General features: G+C 37.9%; 1 protein-coding gene across 5 annotated transcripts; it reads left to right on the top strand.

Moving 5' to 3' along the window:
- The first annotated feature begins 9748 nt into the window (after window positions 1-9748).
- LOC126718356 (coilin) lies at window positions 9749-18273 on the top strand. 5 transcript variants are annotated; one of them, XM_050420501.1, is made up of 13 exons: window positions 9749-10067; window positions 10376-10440; window positions 10693-10917; window positions 11979-12212; window positions 12423-12495; window positions 13590-13667; window positions 14015-14183; window positions 14382-14413; window positions 15774-15971; window positions 16211-16282; window positions 16366-16524; window positions 17600-17765; window positions 17850-18273. In XM_050420501.1, the coding sequence occupies exons 1-13, from the start codon at window positions 9879-9881 to the stop codon at window positions 18035-18037; spliced, it is 1848 nt and encodes a 615-aa protein (XP_050276458.1). In that variant the 5' UTR covers window positions 9749-9878; the 3' UTR covers window positions 18038-18273. The 5 variants fall into 5 exon arrangements, with proteins under 5 accessions (XP_050276458.1, XP_050276456.1, XP_050276460.1 ...); XM_050420499.1 differs by having other exon boundaries at window positions 14376-14413; XM_050420500.1 differs by having other exon boundaries at window positions 9750-10067; window positions 12426-12495; window positions 14376-14413.
- The last annotated feature ends 1651 nt before the right edge of the window (window positions 18274-19924 follow it).

Here is a 19924-nt window from a genome sequence, read left to right as displayed (position 1 = left end):
AAAGCCAACAAACATGAACTTCTCATCCATCACATTTAATGTCACCTTAGTTCCTAAGTTTTTTTTTTTTTTTCCTCTATAACTATCAATTATTCTTGGAGTACATCAATGTGATATTCTCTCTCAAATAAATGATGGATTTCAGCATCTATAATCATCAATATCAATATATATCTAATACTATATATAAAAGCAGAAGCCTTATTTTCCGGCAATTAAGGTGGTGCTGCCACGTAGGAAAATAACCAATCTAAAATTCTGCCACGTTTACACTTTAAAAGTGAAGAGTTATTCTGTTTTAGGCACTTTAAAACTCAAAAACTCAAAGGCCAAACCCATTCGTTCAACACATAAACCGTTTCAAATGCATAAGCCATTCCATCAGGTAAGTAAACTGTAACATTCCTATAATTTTCTTTCACTCTCTCTCTCTCTCATTTTCTCAATGAAGTCCCCTTCTCTTAATGAAAACCACCCTTCAATTCCAATAATCCCCAAACTTCTTTTCCCTAGAAAGACCAAAAGACTGAAAACAAAAGGCACCCTTTGTATCAGTTTCGCTAAAACTAAGATTGAAATCGCTGAATTTTTTTTTTTTTTTTTTTCCAGAAGGAGGATGATATTTCACGTCAAGAAAGAAAAAAAATTATAAGTTCTTTCATGTAGTTTTGTGTGTAGATGAAAAGGGATCTCGTAAACGCTAATGTGACATTATTTTGAAATAAACTAAAAAACTCTTGAAATAACTTTGTTAACCGTTGAAATAAGTGCTGGAAATAGGACCCACGATTTTTCAAATTCATCCTTGAAATTGATTCGAAGAGCCTAGCAAACTCAGTGGAAAACAAAAGCCCTCTCTGTATTCGAAAAGCCTAGAATTTACGCTTTTCTTCTCTGTTCAAATTTCTACAATCTTAGAGTATTTAGGCTTTTATTTTCTTTGATTTGTTTTTCAATCAATTGCTCTCTCTCTCTCCCAAAATTTTGGTGTGCAAGAATCACTAATCAAAGTAAGGAATATTCCGACGAGCTAGGTTAGCAGCACCAACGAAGATCTGCTTCCGCACGCATCTTCGCCAATCTCAATCAAGGTCTGAACCTTTTGATGCCCTAATTTTTCATTTTCTAATCTCTGATTATATATTGTGCAATGCTTTTGTTGCTATATTTGTTTTTATTGATTGAATGTGGCAATTGGGGTTCAGTTTTGGTGTGTGATTTAGGGTTCAATTTTGGTGAATATAGGCTTTTGGTGTGTGATTCAATTTGCTCCTTCAAGCTTCGTTTAAATACTCATATGATTTTTGGGGGATTTTGCTATGTTTATACTAGTATATTTAAAAGCAAAGACCTCATGTTAGAGAATATAAGGTTATGTCATATGGCGCATTCCTTGAAGTTTTCTTTATTTAGGATTCTAAATCAACAAACTTTGCATTTATATCAAAGTATTGGTTTATTAAATTAGCCAATAGAGTAAATGCTTAAATTAGCCAATATTATTATTATTATTATCATTAAAAGTTTTTGGCCTTTTTGGAATGTGACTTTTATAATAATTAAGGAATTTTGTGGTGATACTGAATTTATCATGGCCTTTTTCTCACCAAAATTATATGGGTGGGTGAGAGTATACCATGATTTTAAAAACCGGTATGATCAAAGAACCACTTTTTGCTTTGGAACTTAATTTTTGACTAATTTTAGCCAGTTTTATACCGATTTTAGGGGTTTTACCGGACCAAATTGGTGCCCGATTTCGATTGAATCAGTTAGTCTAGTTGGATCAAAATTTAAAACTACGGAGTATGGAATAAGTTTGGTGTTTGTGGCATGGCTCGCTAGGATGAAATCCCAACTCTTCTACCATGACCACACATTTTGCCACAATTTGTATAAATGTTAACTTGTGATTAGAATCCATTACTTACACATGGATCTATCACTAGTATTTGGCGTAAAATAATCCAATCGACATTTAGCATGTGCAAGTTAAGATAAAACTGCTAAGAGCCTTATGTGGCGTTTGGTACGGGGTAATGTTTTAGGATTCCCATGAATGTTTAAAGATTCTCATGTTTGGTTGCAAATCACGCCAAGGAATCAAATGCCAGGGGAATCTGGATTCCTCCTTTAAACCCCTCTCAGTAATGATGTGGATTCCCTTTAAAATAGGTGGGTATCTAGATTCCCAAACTTAAAAGAAATTGTATTTTTTATAAATTGATAATTTTAACCCTTTTTCCTTATCATTTAAGCTATTAAGATAAAATATAAAACAAATTATCAATATTTTTTCCCTTGTCTTTATTTTTTCCCGCCAAAATAACATAAACAGGATAAACAACTTTGTTGATATATTCTTTAACAAAGTTCTATTTAGGTTTCATGTGTGAAAAAAAAAGTTTGAAGGGGACCTTCCATTACTGCCAGGTATTCACTTTTGATGTTGTGTGTTTGTTGCTCAACAAATTATTAACAGTTTATATTTTGTTTTTCATTATTTATTTAGAGGAAGATTTTTTTTAAGGTCATGCTAACGAGTGCCCTTAGGGCATTGGTTAACGATCTATTTTAGGAAAGTTTTGACACCACTTTTATGGAAAATTAAAAAAACTGTCAAAGCATTAATTGTTTTTTTTTTCCCATACTAACTTTCTTTAAATGGATTGTTAACCAATGCTCGAAGGGCATTCGTTAGCATTTCCCTTTTTTTTAAAAGGACTTGGTAGTTCACAATCAAATCTAAGGATAGAATGAGAAAAATAAATAATTCATTTAAGATTCCTAGGAATAAACCAAATATTATTGTAGGGACACGACTCTCAAGCGGCCCAACAACGACGTTGGGCTCGCGCGTGAAAGATCCCCCACAATAATATTTGTAGAGAGTGGGCTTGAAAGGCTAACGTTGGGTCACGGGGCGTTAGTACAGGCCGGACTTTAGGTGAACCAAGACAAGAAAAAGGCTTTAGTCTGGACATTCAGGCCTTACACCTTTGTGACTTGAAGGATTTGGCTCCTCGGATCATGTCCAAGGAGCACTAATGTTTTCTCCGGTTCCCCGACGGTGGGTTTTTCGGGATGATGCGCATATATTATCCGGGAATTCTCCTTCCTGAGGTTTTTCTCCGGAAGTGAGATGGGCGCCCCCTTCTAATTAGTTTACCTTTCCTTTTATACTAGCCTACGTTTGTTGTCCCTCGTCCACGTGTAGGGTCAGTTTTTCCAGGACTGATATTTGTCCCGTCAATCCCATCCCAGCATTGTTGGGCATGGTTAATAAAGCCTAAGAATCCGGATCTGTTAGGTGCAATGTCATATCAGTGAAGGGTATTAAGGACAACTTCCCCCAAGATATTTTCTGATCTTTCAAGTTAGCTTGTATTCCACTCTAATCCATGAGACTTTGGGTCTGCCGAGGACTAAGCTGTCCTCGGCGGTATCTTCGGGCCACTTTGGGCTTCTTATTTTTGGACTTAGGCCCTGGCCTCCTTTAGTTTGGGGCCTGTGGACTCCCCATAAGCGAGCGAGCCGGGCCCTTAAACTATTGGGCCCCACATTAGCCCCTCAAAACCCTGCTGTCCAACGTCATGGTTGGAAAGATGGGTTTTGATAATATCAAGCCTTCATTGCAGTTCATTTAGTTCAGCCCTTGATCAACGTTGGCGACTCTTAACCTCCCCGAGGAATGTGCCGGTCTATGAGCCGTTTTCCTGAATTTGCGTACGTTGCCATTATGACGTTTGGTTATCTACAGCGTGTCTTTAATATCTTCCCATTTACGAGACCTCCCAGATCTAACGGTTACTGATGGCGTGGGGGAACGAAACGGCGCATTCTTCTCTGCAGATTTCCCTGGGGATCTGAACGCGTTATATACCCTTTTCTTCGTCCCCTATATAAAGAAAGAAGACAGAAGGTGATTTTCTCATATCTGAATCCCTCAGGCCCTTCTCAGAGTTCACTTCTTCAATCAGATTATTCCCTATCCGATAATACATCCCCCATAGTAATCAGCCATGAACAAACCCTTCCTTTCCCAGAAACGCCATGTCCTAACAAAACTTGAGATGGCTCGGTCGGGGCAAGGATGGCGGAGACTCAAGATTTGCCTCCCCATTCTTTTAGCCAAAATCCGAAGCAGGGACTCGTCACACCCCACTTCCGGTGTGACTGAGTTGAAAACCTCCCTTGTCATCTCCATCTGCTCTCTCATGAGCATACCTAATATGGCTCTAGTGTGCTAAGAGTTAGGATTGAGGCAGGGACTAAATGCTCTTGCTTCTTCCTCTCTTTGTTCACTGGCGCCATCCTTTGATTCCCCTTCTCTCTCTTTTGCTCCTTTCTATTTTCTTCATCTCTTCTCTCTTCTTCTCCTCCTTCTTGCTCATGTCCTCCATCTTCTTTTCCCTTTGTTCTCCTCAGCAACAAGAGCTTGCTGAAGTGCTTCCATGTGTTCCAATTCTTCTTCCTTCTCCTTCTCCTTTTCTATACAAAGTTCTTCTTCTGATATGAACAGTACTGAGGCAGAGATTTTAGAGAGACTTTGAAGGCGAGTTTAAAGGACACCTGGCGGTTTACTTATCTGTATTACGGATGTTATTACTGCTTCGACAGTTCATTTTTTGTATAGGCTTGCTTAAGCCCCTCCTTGTACATTGTAATAATTTTTTATATTAATAAAAGTTACTGTTATTCTATTTCGCATGTTCTGTTTATATGTTTTAATAAATTTGCGAGCTCTGCTCGGCACAGTAGTATAGCATTTGAACCAATGACAACTAAGGACAAAATACTTGCTAATAAAAAGACGCCATAATAACTTTAACAAAATTATTATTCGACATAACAATCCGACCAGTGAGGAACGAGATTTACCTTAAAATTAGTCGAGATGGGGACTAAGTGTTCGATAAGGTGTAAGAAGTAGTTATCCGAGGACATGTCACCTTCCCAATGAACAATTTCCCTAGGCTAACGATCATCAGTTCGTTTCACCATCTTCTTAAAGCATTGGCCTTAACTTTTTCCCGTATTTGAGCCGAGAAACTTCTCCATCCGAGCAGTTGATTTCTCAAAAGGCCTGAGTCCGAGGACTTCGCAAAGCCTGGGTTTTATTTAAAACTTACGCTTTTCCTTTTATGTACTTGGCTTCCCCATAGACTTGAGTCCGAGGACCATGCAAGCCCTAGATTCTGTCCAAGACTTTTATGTCTTTGGTTTCCCCATAGGCTTGAGTCCGAGGATCATGCAAGTCCCGGGTTCTGTCCAAGACTTTTATGTCTTTGGTTTCCCCATAGGCTTGAGTCCGAGGATCATGCTAGTCCCAGGTTCTGTCCAAGACTTTTATGTCCTTGGTTTCCCCATAGGCTTGAGTCCGAGGACCATACAAGTCCTAGGTTCTGTCCAAAACTCTTCGAGTTCAGATTCTCCCTCTCATCAGGCATTTCATAAGGCGCCGAGCAGGGGTTGTCCTCGGCAACGGCAATTGCTCGGCGTGGGCCACAGTACCTGGGCCCTCACGCAAAGCGGGCCTGGGCCGCGAGTCCACTTAGCCCATGAATTAAGAGATATTTCTGCAACCTCTGGCCACGCGGTACTCTCTGATGTCACAATGACCGAGGTGCGCCTTTACGAGGCTCTTTAATCTTGTGGTTGCAGTTGATGTTGGAAGTTGAGCCAGAACTGTTTTGTCTGTAGCGTACCTTGGGATGCTGCGTGAGTTGACTGCCACTCCCTTATCTTTTCAAATAAACAGGAGGGGGAGAAAGTTGCTTTATATACGCACAACTCCTTCAGTTTTCTCCCATATCATAACTCTCATATCTGGTGCTATCCTCCCTTAGCACAGCATGTTTTAAGGCGATGGTTGGGAAGAAAGAGCTCTCTCCGCTGCGTAAGCATAGTGTCCTCATGAGACTCAAAATGGTAAGGTATGGGCACAGGAAGCATAAGTTCAGGAGAGTACTCCATTTCGACCGGGGGGGAAGGGTGTCTCTCCCTCTTTCAGTCAAAATCCGAAGCAGGTTCTGTCCATGCCAGAATTTTGGTGTGGCAGAAGAAAGATTTTCCGCCATCAGCGCCTCTGCTTTGCGGCAGGCATATATTTAGAGAAAGCCCCTCAACCTCCAACTCCCTGCACCTTTCCTTCAACGGTGTCAGGCTCAAGTTGGGTCTCTTTTGCTGTTTGAGTTGTGGGCATGTGAAAGCATTGAGGAAGAACAAAGTCTTGGGGCTGTAACCAACCTCTCCTCTGACCTACTTCCTCAGCTTCATTTTATTCTCTTGTATCTTCCTTTCTTTTCGGTTATGTAATGAGCTTTGACGCAAACTGATTCCAGCTTTTCATTGTACGCTGTACTATTTCTTTGCTTTAGTGATAATGGAAATTTCTTTACTTGTTTTGGATACTGTTCCTTTGACTACACTACTTTGTGAGTGAGTGTGCCCCATGCGTGTGTTTCTTTCAGAATATTTAGAGCAAAATAGCTTGAAACATAATCTAACTAACTCCAATTTATCAGTACTACCAGGCATTATATCGATAATTCATAGTAAATCAAACTTAGGGAACTAACCGGGATAACAGTCGAATATTCTGTGATAAGCGCGTGAACACCGTCCAAGGCTGATAACCTCTGAATAATCCATCCGAGCAATCGACTGGGAAGTGGGGAACTCCGATGGTGCTTTTGTGTACTTGGTTTCCCCATAGGCTTGAGTTCGAGGACTATACAAGGCCTAGGTTCTGTCCAAAACTTATGGTTTTTATTTTTTGTACTTGGTTTCCCCACAGGCTTGGGTCCGAGGACCATGCAAGGCCTTGATTCTGTCCAAAACTTGTAAGATGTCTTGTTTGTACTTGGTTTCCCCATAGGCTTGGGTCCGAGGACCATGCAAGGCCTTGGTTCTGTCCAAAACTTGTAAGATTTCTTGTTTGTACTTGGTTTCCCCATAGGCTTGGGTCCGAGGACCATGCAAGGCCTTGGTTCTGTCCAAAACTTGTAAGATGTCTTGTTTGTACTTGGTTTCCCCATAGGCTTGGGTCCGAGGACCATGCAAGGCCTTGGTTCTGTCCAAAACTTGTAAGATGTCTTGTTTGTACTTGGTTTCCCCATAGGCTTGGGTCCTAGGACCATGCAAGGCCTTGGTTCTGTCCAAAACTTGTAAGATGTCTTGTTTGTACTTGGTTTCCCCATAGGCTTGGGTCCGAGGACCATGCAAGGCCTTGGTTCTGTCCAAAACTTGTTTGTTTTTCTTTTGGAGGTCAGCCCCTTGACCATGACGGGGAGGGCTGATTTGGAGTCGGAAGCCCCTAGAGATGCCCGTGCCGCTGGCACTACAGGATGTAAGTCCTAGTGCAAGTTTATATCAGAGCGACAACTTCAGGTCACCGGAGATGGGAAAAACTCGTGAATCTCTACTTGCTAGAGAACTGACTCATGGGCCACCCGTGCCAACGCGCAAGCTTTCCCACAGACGGCGCCAATTGTAGAGACACGACTCTCAAGCGGCCCAACAACGACGTTGGGCTCGCGCGTGAAAGATCCCCCACAATAATATTTGTAGAGAGTGGGCTTGAAAGGCTAACGTTGGGTCACGGGGCGTTAGTACAGGCCGGACTTTAGGTGAACCAAGACAAGAAAAAGGCTTTAGTCTGGACATTCAGGCCTTACACCTTTGTGACTTGAAGGATTTGGCTCCTCGGATCATGTCCGAGGAGCACTAATGTTTTCTCCGGTTCCCCGACGGTGGGTTTTTCGGGATGATGCGCATATATTATCCGGGAATTCTCTTTCCTGAGGTTTTTCTCCGGAAGTGAGATGGGCGCCCCCTCCTAATTAGTTTACCTTTCCTTTTATACTAGCCTACGTTTGTTGTCCCTCGTCCACGTGTAGGGTCAGTTTTTCCAGGACTGATATTTGTCCCGTCAATCCCATCCCAGCATTGTTGGGCATGGTTAATAAAGCCTAAGAATCCGGATCTGTTAGGTGCAATGTTATATCAGTGAAGGGTATTAAGGACAACTTCCCCCAAGATATTTTCTGATCTTTCAAGTTAGCTTGTATTCCACTCTAATCCATGAGACTTTGGGTCTGCCGAGGACTAAGCTGTCCTCGGCGGTATCTTCGGGCCACTTTGGGCTTCCTATTTTTGGACTTGGGCCCTGGCCTCCTTTAGTTTGGGGCCTGTGGACTCCCCATAAGCGAGCGAGCCGGGCCCTTAAACTATTGGGCCCCACAATTATCATTTCACATTCCTCAGAATCTTAAGAGATTCCCAATGAAACCAAATTTAGGAATAACTACATTCCTAGGCATCCAGATTGCAAGGAATTGTAAGGAATCACATTCCTAAGAATCTAGATGCTAAGAGTAATTTGGATTCCCCCTACCAAATGCCACATTATAGTTTAACTAGTTAATACTTCTTGGTGACCAAGACATAGTATTTCTATTTCCTATTACTCGTAATTAAAAAAAGAAAAAAGAAAAAATTGCTATCTACATTCTTTTAACCTTGTTTACAAATCTTTTTAGTCGTTTATGTTTGAAGTGGGTTAATAAAAAAAATATTAGTCCTTTAATTGTGAAAGAACTTAAATGATTTTTGGTTAGGCTGCATTTGGCAATATGTAAAATGTTTTCTGAGTGTAAAATATTTTCAATTGAAAATATTTTATGAAATGGAAAATATTTTCAATTGTTTGTTTATGTTTTGGAAAATTTGCTGGAAAAGTATTTTTAGTGTTTGGTATTGCATGTAAAAACCTATTTTCAGAAAACCCAACAACCACAATTACCACCATAAACCCAGCCATCACCGGCCACTACAAACCCAGCTACCATCAACCACCATATAACCAATTAATCTAAAAAATCATAATCAAAATCAAAACCCATTAATCTCAAAATCAATATCAAAACCATCTACCAAAACCCATAATCCACCACCATTGAAACCCACAAACCACCCTAGCCAACGATCCACCACCCCTAATCAACCACCATCAACGCTTAAACTCACCCCCAACCCACCACCACTGAAACCCATGAATCACCCCAACCACCAATCCTCCAAAACCCAAGCAAAAATGTTATTTTACAATTAAAAAAAAAAAAAATTAAGGCAGTGACGACGTGGGTGGAAGAAGGATGGGTCTGATGAGTGAAAGAGAGGATGAATGTGAAGTAGATGAGAAACTACCTTCACCGACAGAGGGGCTTGCAGGCACAACTGCGAGGCCGTGGGTCGGGGACTAGGATGTGGTGAAATCGGGGTGGGTTTAGCTGGGTTCATCGGAGATGGGTTTGAGCACGACAGAGGAGCTGAGGCGATGCGATCAGATCGGTGATGGGTTTGAGTAGCGCGATCTGACTAGCGATGGGTTTGGGTGGATCAAAGGCTGGACTACCGTTGCTCTCTCTCTCCTTTTCTGTTTTCAGACTGTAAAATTCTACTTTAAGGTAATTTGAATGTGTAAAATATTTTACACTTGAAGCCCTCTTATTTTACAGTCAAATGATTTAATTTTTCCTTTGACCGAATTTTCTGAGCATCCCAAATAGCAGGCACAGTGTAAAATATTTTCCCGACTTTCTTTACCGTTGAAACAAACGCAGCATAAAGTTACTGCATTGCGATGGACTAATTTCAAATTAAAATGACTAAAATAAAAAATAATTTTTGGATAAATTGTTTTTCTGTTTTGCAAAATATAAAAAGAAAGAAAGAAAGAAAGAAAGAAATAGTGGCAAAGCGTAGGTGGGGCTATCAAACCCCCACTGTGGGTTTAAGAAACCGAAGCAACACATTACTCTGCAAAATCTTCTCTTTCTCTCTCTCCCTCACTCTCTCACACTAGTGAGTCTGCCATGGAGAGCGTGAGGGTTCGTTTGGAGTTCAAGCAGCGGCACCTTCTGAAGAAATCGCAGTTGAAGGAAGGTCTGAAACGGAGCTGGTTTCTCCTCAAACCTGAAATCGAAACCATCTCCGACCTCACCACTCATCTCCTTCACAACTTCGACCTCCTTCGTTCTTGCCCTAATGGCCTCATCCTCTTCGTAAACCCCCCCTCCCCCCCCCCCTCTCTCTCTCTCTCTGCATGCCCTAATTTTTTTTAATTTTCATATATTTTTTGTTTAATTTGTTCATCTTGGTTGAGAGTTGAGATTATTGTCTGCAAAAATCTACTCTTTTTGGTAGCCCAGTTTTGATTTTCTGTGGAAACTACGTACATTGTGGAGTTTTGCATTACATCATGTGTTAAAGCTAGTGAAAATTTGTTCAAAAGGGGAGCTTTGTTCTTGTTATGCTGTGTGGAGCTTTCTTTGATTATTTGCAATTTACACTAGTGTGATCTTTGTTGCAGATGGATGGGTTTGTGTTACCACCTTTTGAATCAACTTGTATTTTGAAGGACAAAGATATAGTCTGGTTAGTTTATAAGAATGTATTATTACTGATTTTTCTTGTGTATAAGTTATGTCATCTTGATTTTGGGTTTGAGCGTAAACTGCTTAGCCCGTCAGGGGCGAATGCCTCTGGATTATTTAGCAACTGGTCCTGGGAAGTGGGGCCAGTTGCTTGTAGGTTTTACTGGCTAGAGGCGAGTCCAAAGGGCTCTTCTTTAGAAAGATTATGTCATCTTATTTTGATTTTTTTTTTTGGGTTCCTGTTTTTAAACAGCGTGAGAAGAAAAGGGGACAAAGTGTTTGATAGTATCAAGGCAGGTGATGGGGTGGACTCCATTGTGGTGGTAGATGAGGATGTGGAGGAGCAAGGTGTGGTTGATGGTCTGAAGCTTTTGGCAAATGAGGAGTTTGATAAGGAATGTGACGAATGTGATGATTGTGGACACGAACGCAAAGTTTCCAAGAAAAGAAAGGCATCGAGGAAACTTCATAGCCCAAAGTATGTTTGGTACTCCATTTGTGATATAATTGTTATGTTGATGCTTTTTATTTTTTTATTTTGCAGCTTAGAGTTATTTTCATTATTTCATGCTGGTTTCGGAGACAATATTTATTTATCTCACACAATGAGTCAGATAAACAACCCGAAAATCCGATTAAATTGGGGCTGACACACAATGTGTTAAAGCCCAATTCTATGTTTGCTTTAGGATGTTATGCTTTTAGATCATGTGTTTATCAAAGATCTGATCACTGCTTTTATACTGATTTCACTGGCAGTATTTCATAATGTTATTGTTTAGACACAAATGAGAATCAAAACCCTGAAGCAAGGATTGAATTCAAGTTGTGATTATCTTTTTGTGCATCCTCAACATCAGATCATTGACTGTGATACTTCCATCAAGATATTCCCATACATGTGATGACTGCTATACATGTTAGTTTTGTGCTTTATACTATGATTCAGAAGGGTTCAAATTTTTAATACATCCGGCATATCCGATTACCCAGCATCTTACACAAAAGAAGAAGAAGTTGAGTTGTGTAATATGAAATGCTTGACAGTGAATTTCTAAGTGATATATTTAATAAGAGAAAGGGTATCTAGTGGTGCCTTATTCAATATAAAGTGTAATCATGTTAACAATCTCATCTGAACTCCAAAAGCTCACTGGAAGCATTTTTGGGACATGGTTTTGGGTGTTGGTTTTAATCATGGTTTGTGGGCTCTAGTGTGATCAAAATCATTAGTAATTGACCTTTTACAATGCACTGCTTGTTTGGCGCAAATTTGCTGTGAATATTCCTCTTTATTTTTATCATGCTCTTTTGGACAGTGGATTTTTTTCCTCGGGATTAGACTTATTAGTTTTGACATTTACACAGTATCCTTTCTTTGTTTCTAAATTTTGTAATTCCTTTTATTTTACCAAAATTTTCCTCCTTTGTATTGTTAGCTATTCTTATTTTGCTTGGATATGCTTGCATGTGGTTTTTGCAGATCTTCATAAACGATGTTCTGGTTTGTAACTCAATTTTGTTCTTTCTAAATAACAGGAGGAAGAAAAGCAAGGTTGCTGCTACTGATAACTGTCTTGCTGTTCCTGAAGATGATCAAACTAATGTCCATGCAGAGGATAATGGAAACCTTCATCATAGTGGAGTCCTCCCGAAGAAGAGGGTCAAGAAGGATAAATCATCCAAATTACCAGGTGAACGGGATAAGTCTAGTGCCCTGGGAAGTAATGAAAAACGTAATGACACAACTAAGTCTACACCCAATGTGAAGAGGTATTTATGTAGCCTCTATATGTTTTCATCATCATCCATGATATAGAAGTCCTGGAGTTTGGTCCCAGTGTACTGCTGCAAAACTGTGCTTACATCTTTGCATATGCATGTTTGCATGTATTTCTATAGCTTATAGAGTCTTGAATTATTCTCTCTTGCTCTCTCTTTATCTTACAAATTCCCTTTTCTTTCTCTCTCATTTCTGTTTAGCAGATTCTGCCAGCTCCAAGAAAATGGCAATGAAAGTGTCAATGTATCCCATGGGCCTGGCGAAACTAAAAAGGTTCTTGATTTACACCATTGTTTGGTTTAGATCTGTGGTTTATATATACATATTTAATATTTTTAATGTATGAGGGCAAATTTTGTATATAGTAGTAATTAGCATTATTTTTTAAATTTTAGTATTATCTTCATCTACAGAACATACATTGCCTAGAGTAACTTATTATTATTCTTTTTATATATTTATTTATTTATAATTATTAAGTATTTTATTGAAAATAATGAACATCAAGTACATGGGTATACAAGATGTAAAAACTACTAAACTTTCAAATACAATGATCAAGAAACTCCAATAAGTTTGAGAAAGAAAACTTTCCCAAGGCCAATAACCACTTGAACAGTGTCCTCAGAATTGGCTAGAGTTACATATTGTGAGGGGGTAATGCAAATGTGCGAACAAAAGCAAGGATAGCTGGGTTATGTATTTACCAGTTAGGACTTTTTGATTTTATTTTTCTTTACTACTTGCAATAGTAAGAATTTGTTTTACGTTAATAGATTTCTACCTCACTAAGAATGCCAATGAGCTTTGTTTCAAATGGCATTTCCTCCTTCGAAAAAAATGTGGAGTGTTAGATCATGGATTCATGGTGTGACTTACCAATAAGAAAAATTCTACCTCACCAAGGTTTTATAGAATCATTGTAACTTGTAAGTACTATATTTCTCAGATTTTCCATGGTCATTGTTTCGATGGACCACAGTTTGTTGCTATTACCTGTCATCCTCTCTTGATGTGAACTATGTGCTGGATGTTTGGTGATCCATATATATAGTCAACAACAGTTGAGAAAGTCAAACTTTTATAAAATTACTGGATGAAATACAAAGAGAGTACTATATTGGAAAGCCTAAACCCAGTTTTGTCATCCAAATCCATTTTCTCTAGTTTAGGGATCATGCAAGAATGCAAAATGAACCCAAAGCTATGCATCTATAACCAATGCAAGGAACCATACCATGTGGAGTACGTAGATTGCTAGATGCACAATGTACCAGGAATTTGAAATTTTAAGCTTCACCTCTTTACATGTTTAACTCTCCAAACTTGAAATCAGTTAACTTACTATGCTTGGTTATTTTGGTCAGCTCCCTAGTAGAAGTGCTCGGCGTAAAAAGGCTAAAAGACAATGGTTGAGGGAGCAAGTCAAAGCTGAAAGTAGAAAGGTACTTGGCGTTTAGAATTGATACTTTTAGGATCATAATCAGTTGTTTTTACACCCACTCACGCGTGTGCACACACACACACACACACACACTTAGACACACATTCACCCTCTCTTTGACAGATAGAAATGGTGAAATTGATTAGTAAAAAGCTGACAATTCAATTCTATATGACGTGTGTATGTGTGCATGTTTTGATCTGCATGGTAAGCCTATAATGTCAGTGATGTAAGGGTTGGGGGGATTGTTAGTCAGTGTTCTAAAGTACCTGTATGCCTTAATGAAAAATTTTTATCTTTTTTTTTATTTTAAAAAAAAAATTATTTATTTTATATTCAAATTTGCAGCAATATCAGGGGCAAATAGTCAAAAAAGATGATGAGCAATCACCTGTTAAAGATAAACAGAAAGTTTCTGAAGAACATGAACAACCAGATGAAGATAGTGATGAAGAGGGCGATGTTGTACCCATAGTAATTAGGCCAGGACACATTCGCTTTGGGCGCCCAAGTAAAGGTCTCTCTCTTTATCTGGCCCTCTATCTGTATCCCTCTCTCATTGTGTGTCTTTTGTTAGTTTAGAATTGATAGCTCTATATTTTTCTGCCATTTCATTTTATAGCAGCTTTACATTCAAATTTTTAGAATTGCAATGTCAAATATGTGCTATGTTACAGCAAAGGATCTGACATTATTTTTATTCTTGTAGATGCAGATCCATCTGTCCAGCAAAATGAAATGCCAAGGGTATGTTCTATTTATATTTGTAATTTTCTAATGCTTGCTCTCTCTTCTGCTGCCCTGTATTTTGATATTAGGTCAATATTTGCTATCATGATGCAATAAATTGCTTTTGATTATAAGTACCCTTTTTCTTTCATTACAACAAGTGGGGGAAGGGAAATTTAATCACAGGTCTCCGTATTGGGAGAATCAGATTATGTCAGTGAACTACAAGCACTTGGAAAGTGTCTTGTTAAATGTTAGGATATTTTATTTAGGTAAAAGTAAAACTGAAAGTTTCATGAAATTTGAAAATGCTAATCTAACTAAAATTCTATTACTATAATTTTCAAGAAATTGTTATTATTATCATCATCATAATTTTGTGTTTTAATATAATAAATATTGCATCCTAGATACTGTGCTTGCCCAAGTGGCTCGACATATGTATTATGTGTAACATTGTTGTATTCTTGCCATGTGCCTCATTAATTATTTTTACATTTAAATTTTACTTAATTCGTAGCGTCACACATCCATGCTACTAGTTTTGTATGAAGTTAAGCCTTCACACTTAAAATTTAAAAAAAAAAAAAAATGAAGTTATGCCTTTACATAAGATACAGACTCAAAACTGAAAACTTATTGTTAAATTACCGATTGTCCCAAAAGCTTAAACTATTAGGAAATGGTGAATTTAATTACTTAATCATAAGTCTAACACTCCCCTTCACTTGTGGGCCTAAACTTCCCCTTAATAAGTGGGGGCCCAACAAGTGAGAATTTAACATTTTAAATGGGAGGTAGAGTAAAGCCAGGGATCAAACTCAGGATCTCCTGCTCTGATACCATGTTAAATTACCAATTGTCCCAAAAGCTTAAGCTATTAGGAAATGGTGAATTTAATCACTTAACCATAAGTCTAACACTTATGTTTGGGATGATAAAGGTTACTATATGAATAAGGATGGACCTCTCACTGCTTTACCATTTAAACTTATTCTGCAAAGAAATTGGTTTTTAACATAAGGCACTTGTAAGATTTGCAAGACCCAACAATTCACATAAACCTGGTAGTTCTACTGCAACATAGACTTTGCCCTTCTTCTTTTTTTGGAAGGAGTTACAAAGCTACATAATCATGTCACAAAAGCAAGTCATTTAAATGAACAGGGTCATTTAGTCAATGCTTTGTTCTAAGACATACAAGCACTGTGTTAAAAATGGGATATTGCACTAGTCTGTCAATTGGCTTTTAAAGGGACATGGAACCAAAACATTTAGTTTTTATATATTTACAAATTATTCTCTTAGTGTTATTCTATTTCTATATTTCTGGATTCCCTTTTGATCATTGAATTTATCAACTTTGGTCATACTTCAGGAGAATTCCCAGTGGAATGGAATAACCTGCAAGAAGAAGGGTCAAAAATGGGGTATCGAGAAAACTGCTTCTCACAAATGGAATGATCGTATGAGTTGGAATCAAGAGAGTTCTGATATGCGTACTTCTGAAAGAAAAACACCTGCAACCAATCCCATAGACTTTGATAAGCTTTCGCCTTATACTAGCATGCCTAAGGTTTGTTTCTTCCACACTTAAATTGTCTTTTCTTGTGTGGATCTTTCTTTCTTCCCACATTACCAATGTGAGAGAGAGATCATGTTGTCACAGCGTGCTTTGTAATATCAGGCCTTTCACTTCTCTACTTGGATTTTTTGCTATGAAGAAAACACCATTGTGTTAAATCATCCCTTAGGTTTCTTTCTCATTTTTCTTGGTGCAATTAAAGCATTATTTGTGTTCTTCATATGTTGCAGGAAGGTGATGTTATTGCATATCGTTTGATTGAGTTATCATCGTCATGGACCCCTGAACTTTCCACCTTCCGAGTATGACTCTTTCTGCTCCTTGAATACTTGGTAGCTGATTATGGGAATGGAATATATCATTTACCCTATTCTTTTGCCTGTAGGTAGGAAAAATATCACGCTATTACCCTGAATCCAAAAGGATTTTTCTGGTAACAGTTCCAGAATATCCAATTGATTTTGAGAAGATAGCTGAGGAGTCAGAGGAGGAGTATGGAGCTCAACCTGCTGCATCCCTTTATGGGGAAGATGGTTCTTTAAAGGTATTCAAGCCTTTCGTTTTCTTTTTCAATTTTATATTTTTCCCAACATTTTTGACAAGCAAGCTGGTGAAATATTCGTTCACAAGGGGACTTGTACCATTCTCTGTATTACAACTCCCAACAGACTTAACCATAAGACCAATTCATATCTTCTAGATATCATAAGAATGTCTTGCTCATTCAATGTTTTCATTGTAAGTAATCTATCAATAAATAAAAAAAAAAAAAAATTGTTTTCATTGTAAGTAGTAGTTAAGCTTGGAGGGATAACAGACAATTTGAAGGCAATCTCTTTGGAAATTTAGAGAAGTCTTAAGAAAATTTTTCTCTATTTTTACTTATCAAGAAAAAAAAAAAAAAAAAACTCTATTTTTGATAAGTAATAATTATTTTATTGAAAAAATACTACTACATGTACATATAAATGAACACAAAAAAGCCAAACGAATTACAAAGAAACAATATTATGTACAAAAATGTAGCAACTCCTTAAATTAAGCTAAGGAATTACAACTGTTAAAATCCCACGCACTAGACCAATCAAATAAGGATCTACTAAAGATTTTATCAATTGAATCACTGAACTTTCCATATCCTCATTCATGAATTAATTAGTTCTGATACATGATATCAGCATATATGTAGCATGCCAGTCATAAAAATTGATCCAGGCTAATTTTTCTGTATGGTTCAGCAGTCATCTATTCCAGCTATTCAACTTGGGGTTCACATGGTCTCAAATGAATGTTAAAAAGGAGAATCATAAAATATAATTTCATATTACACAATTTGCTGGTTGAGCTGCTTGGCTGATTGATGATGACCTAGTTTAACCTTTTTTGGGATATTAAGAACTTGACCAGTAAAATTACTGTAATGTCATGCAAGGCTTTACATTTTTTGTGTTCTAGTAATATAGAGAGCTCAAAATTGGTATTTGGGGCCCTTGTCTTTGTATCGCAACTGATAATTGGTAACCTGGCAAGGAAAGGCTCATTATTGTTTTTTTTTTTTTTTTTTGATCGGGGCTCATTATTGTTATTAGCAGAAACTTACGATTGAAGCTTTTCTACAGATAGATTATTCATCTCTTGTAGATGTCCGCATTGTCAAGCATGGTAACTTCAATTCAGGAAAAGCGGTTATGAGCGAGGTTAATGAAGTTCCTGTGGATAATCAAACTTCTGTCTCAGGGTTTGGGGCCAGCAATAACAATAAAGAGACCCCTGCCCCCACACGTGGTATCTACTTTATGTTGTTTTCATGCTGCTGGTAATCTGGTATTTAAGTGGATGAATTCTCATTCTGTGTTGTTATCTTTGTAGAAAATGGAGAAGTAAATGTGTGGGAAGAAATCAGCCAGGCTTTGGACACAAAGAAGGCCCAGCTCTCTCAGGAGGACGGTTGGAGTAGGGAAGAGAGTTCATTAAAGAATGGATGGTCCTACAGGGCCTTAAGAGGCAGTGCACTGGGTCCAACAATGGCTCGTTTAAGAGCACAAAATGGACTATAAGAAAATCCACCAGCATTAGGGCATATATATGCTGTGTTCCTGACAATGAGATCCACCTCTTAGCCAGTGTTTTGGAAAGTTTTGACGAATGTAAAGAACATCATATTGTGGTTTATGTAATTAAGGGCTGCAATGGCTATCAAAGGCCAACTTTTTTTTATAGAAAGTTGGTCAATTTTCTTGTCATTTTGAAGAGTAATAGTCTAAAGGAGGAGGAGCCCACTTTTGTGAACTTATTTACAGCATCCCTATTGGCTTTTATCAGGCTCGAGTTAGCCTAGTAAGTAGTAAGTGCTCTTTTAGACGTTAGACCATTTTGGTTTAATGATGGAATTGGAAAAGATTGCCAAAGGACTTGGGCATGTATTCAATTCCCAAGCTGTTGTCCAAAAATGACTTCCCTACCTCAGAAATTTACCTTTTTCGTTTCCTTCTCCATTTCTCATATTCCTAGAAATCAATATTGGCTATAAGTAGCTTTTAAGTGTACCTCACTTTTATATTTGAAATAAAAACTAGTTATCCATATGCTTAAGTCGGTGGAAACTACATATTTTTTTGAGTGTGGATTTGTGGGTTGTGGCAGACTTGCTGAGAATTTTGACCTTCACTAGAATACGCATCCTATTCAATCCTTCTTTTTGCTGATAGAGCAAGAATAGTGCATTCGTAGGTTTGTTTTTTCATTTATTGTTGGTTCTCTCTCTCTCTCTCTCTCTTCTCTTCTTCTTTTCCCTCCTTTTTTGAGAATCACAAGGGAACCCAATTTAATCAATGGCTTTGTATATAAAAACGTGAACGTCTCAGCTGAATTAAATATCCAGGCAAAGGGTTTCTCTAGAAAGGAAAAAATAAAAATAAAAGCAGGCAAAGGATGGTGTAGAGTTCTCTGAACAATTAGTGTTTTATACTCCATGTTTTGCAGTGCTTATTTTGTAACCAAGAGGTAGGATTTACCAATGCTCCGATAAGTCCTGAACCACAATCTTTTGCACAAATTTTCTTATAACTGTTGAGGGAACAAATTGTAAATTATAAACTTATGAAATAATAAAGTGGCATCATTGATAGATTTAGACGAAGATTAATAATATCTTAAACAATTTTAACAATTATGAAATTTGTTGTGAAAAGTAATACGTGTAGCATTACTCCCAGTGCCCATCTATAAAGTTCGCTAGTACAGCAAACTAGATATTAAACTTGACTGGTCACTTTTGCGTGTGGCTACAAAAGCAAGAACTTCGGCTCAAATTAAATTAGATGGCTTGTCTGTTTAGCATTGATTTTTACAACTAACTTCTTAGCTTATTTGTTTATGTACTATTTTTTTTAAAACATTACTTTCTTCTTTTTTTTTTTTTTTGAAGTGAAAACATTACTTTCTTTTTCAAAGGTATAGCCATATTTTAATTAACTTAAGCTAATGCAAAACAAACGATCAAATTCTTTAGACTTTTTTACCTTATAGTTAGTAGTGATTGTGCCAAATTACCAAATTATTATTTTAACAACCAACACAACAAAAATGAAGCTACAATGAAGGTGCTATTGCTAAATTTTTTAACTATTGAGCTACAGCAAACTGCGGTTCACTGTAGCTCAAAGCTAAACACATAAATTAATATTATATTCCTCTTTCTCATATTTTAATTAAAAAATGTTTCTCTCTACACTTTTTTTTTCTCTCTCTCTCTCTCTTCCTCCACCCCGAGCTCTTGCCCAAATCATCTCACCCCTACCGCCTAGCCGCCGAACTAAAACCCTAAGCTTGAAGCTGCTTCAAACTTCTCTCTCTTTTTTCTTTGGCTGAGCTTGAGCTTCACCTTCACACCGATCTCTCCTCCCTCCTCTCTTCTCTCTCTGACTCAAAACTCTCTCAACAAA

The sequence above is a fragment of the Quercus robur genome, chromosome 3, assembly GCF_932294415.1.
Source record: "Quercus robur chromosome 3, dhQueRobu3.1, whole genome shotgun sequence".
In the NCBI taxonomy this organism is placed as follows: Eukaryota; Viridiplantae; Streptophyta; class Magnoliopsida; order Fagales; family Fagaceae; genus Quercus; species Quercus robur.
The sequence above is the reverse complement of the archived record's forward strand: the minus strand, read 5'-3'. Positions and strand labels throughout refer to the sequence as shown.

Bases quoted from the DNA above. Each gene is read 5' to 3' on its own strand.
- LOC126718356 (XM_050420499.1), top strand. From the start codon at position 9,879: ATGGAGAGCGTGAGGGTTCGTTTGGAGTTCAAGCAGCGGCACCTTCTG. The intron at 12,496-13,589 runs GTTCTTGATTTA...TATTTTGGTCAG, and splicing joins GGCCTGGCGAAACTAAAAAG to CTCCCTAGTAGAAGTGCTCG. The intron at 15,972-16,210 runs GTTTGTTTCTTC...CATATGTTGCAG, and splicing joins CTTATACTAGCATGCCTAAG to GAAGGTGATGTTATTGCATA.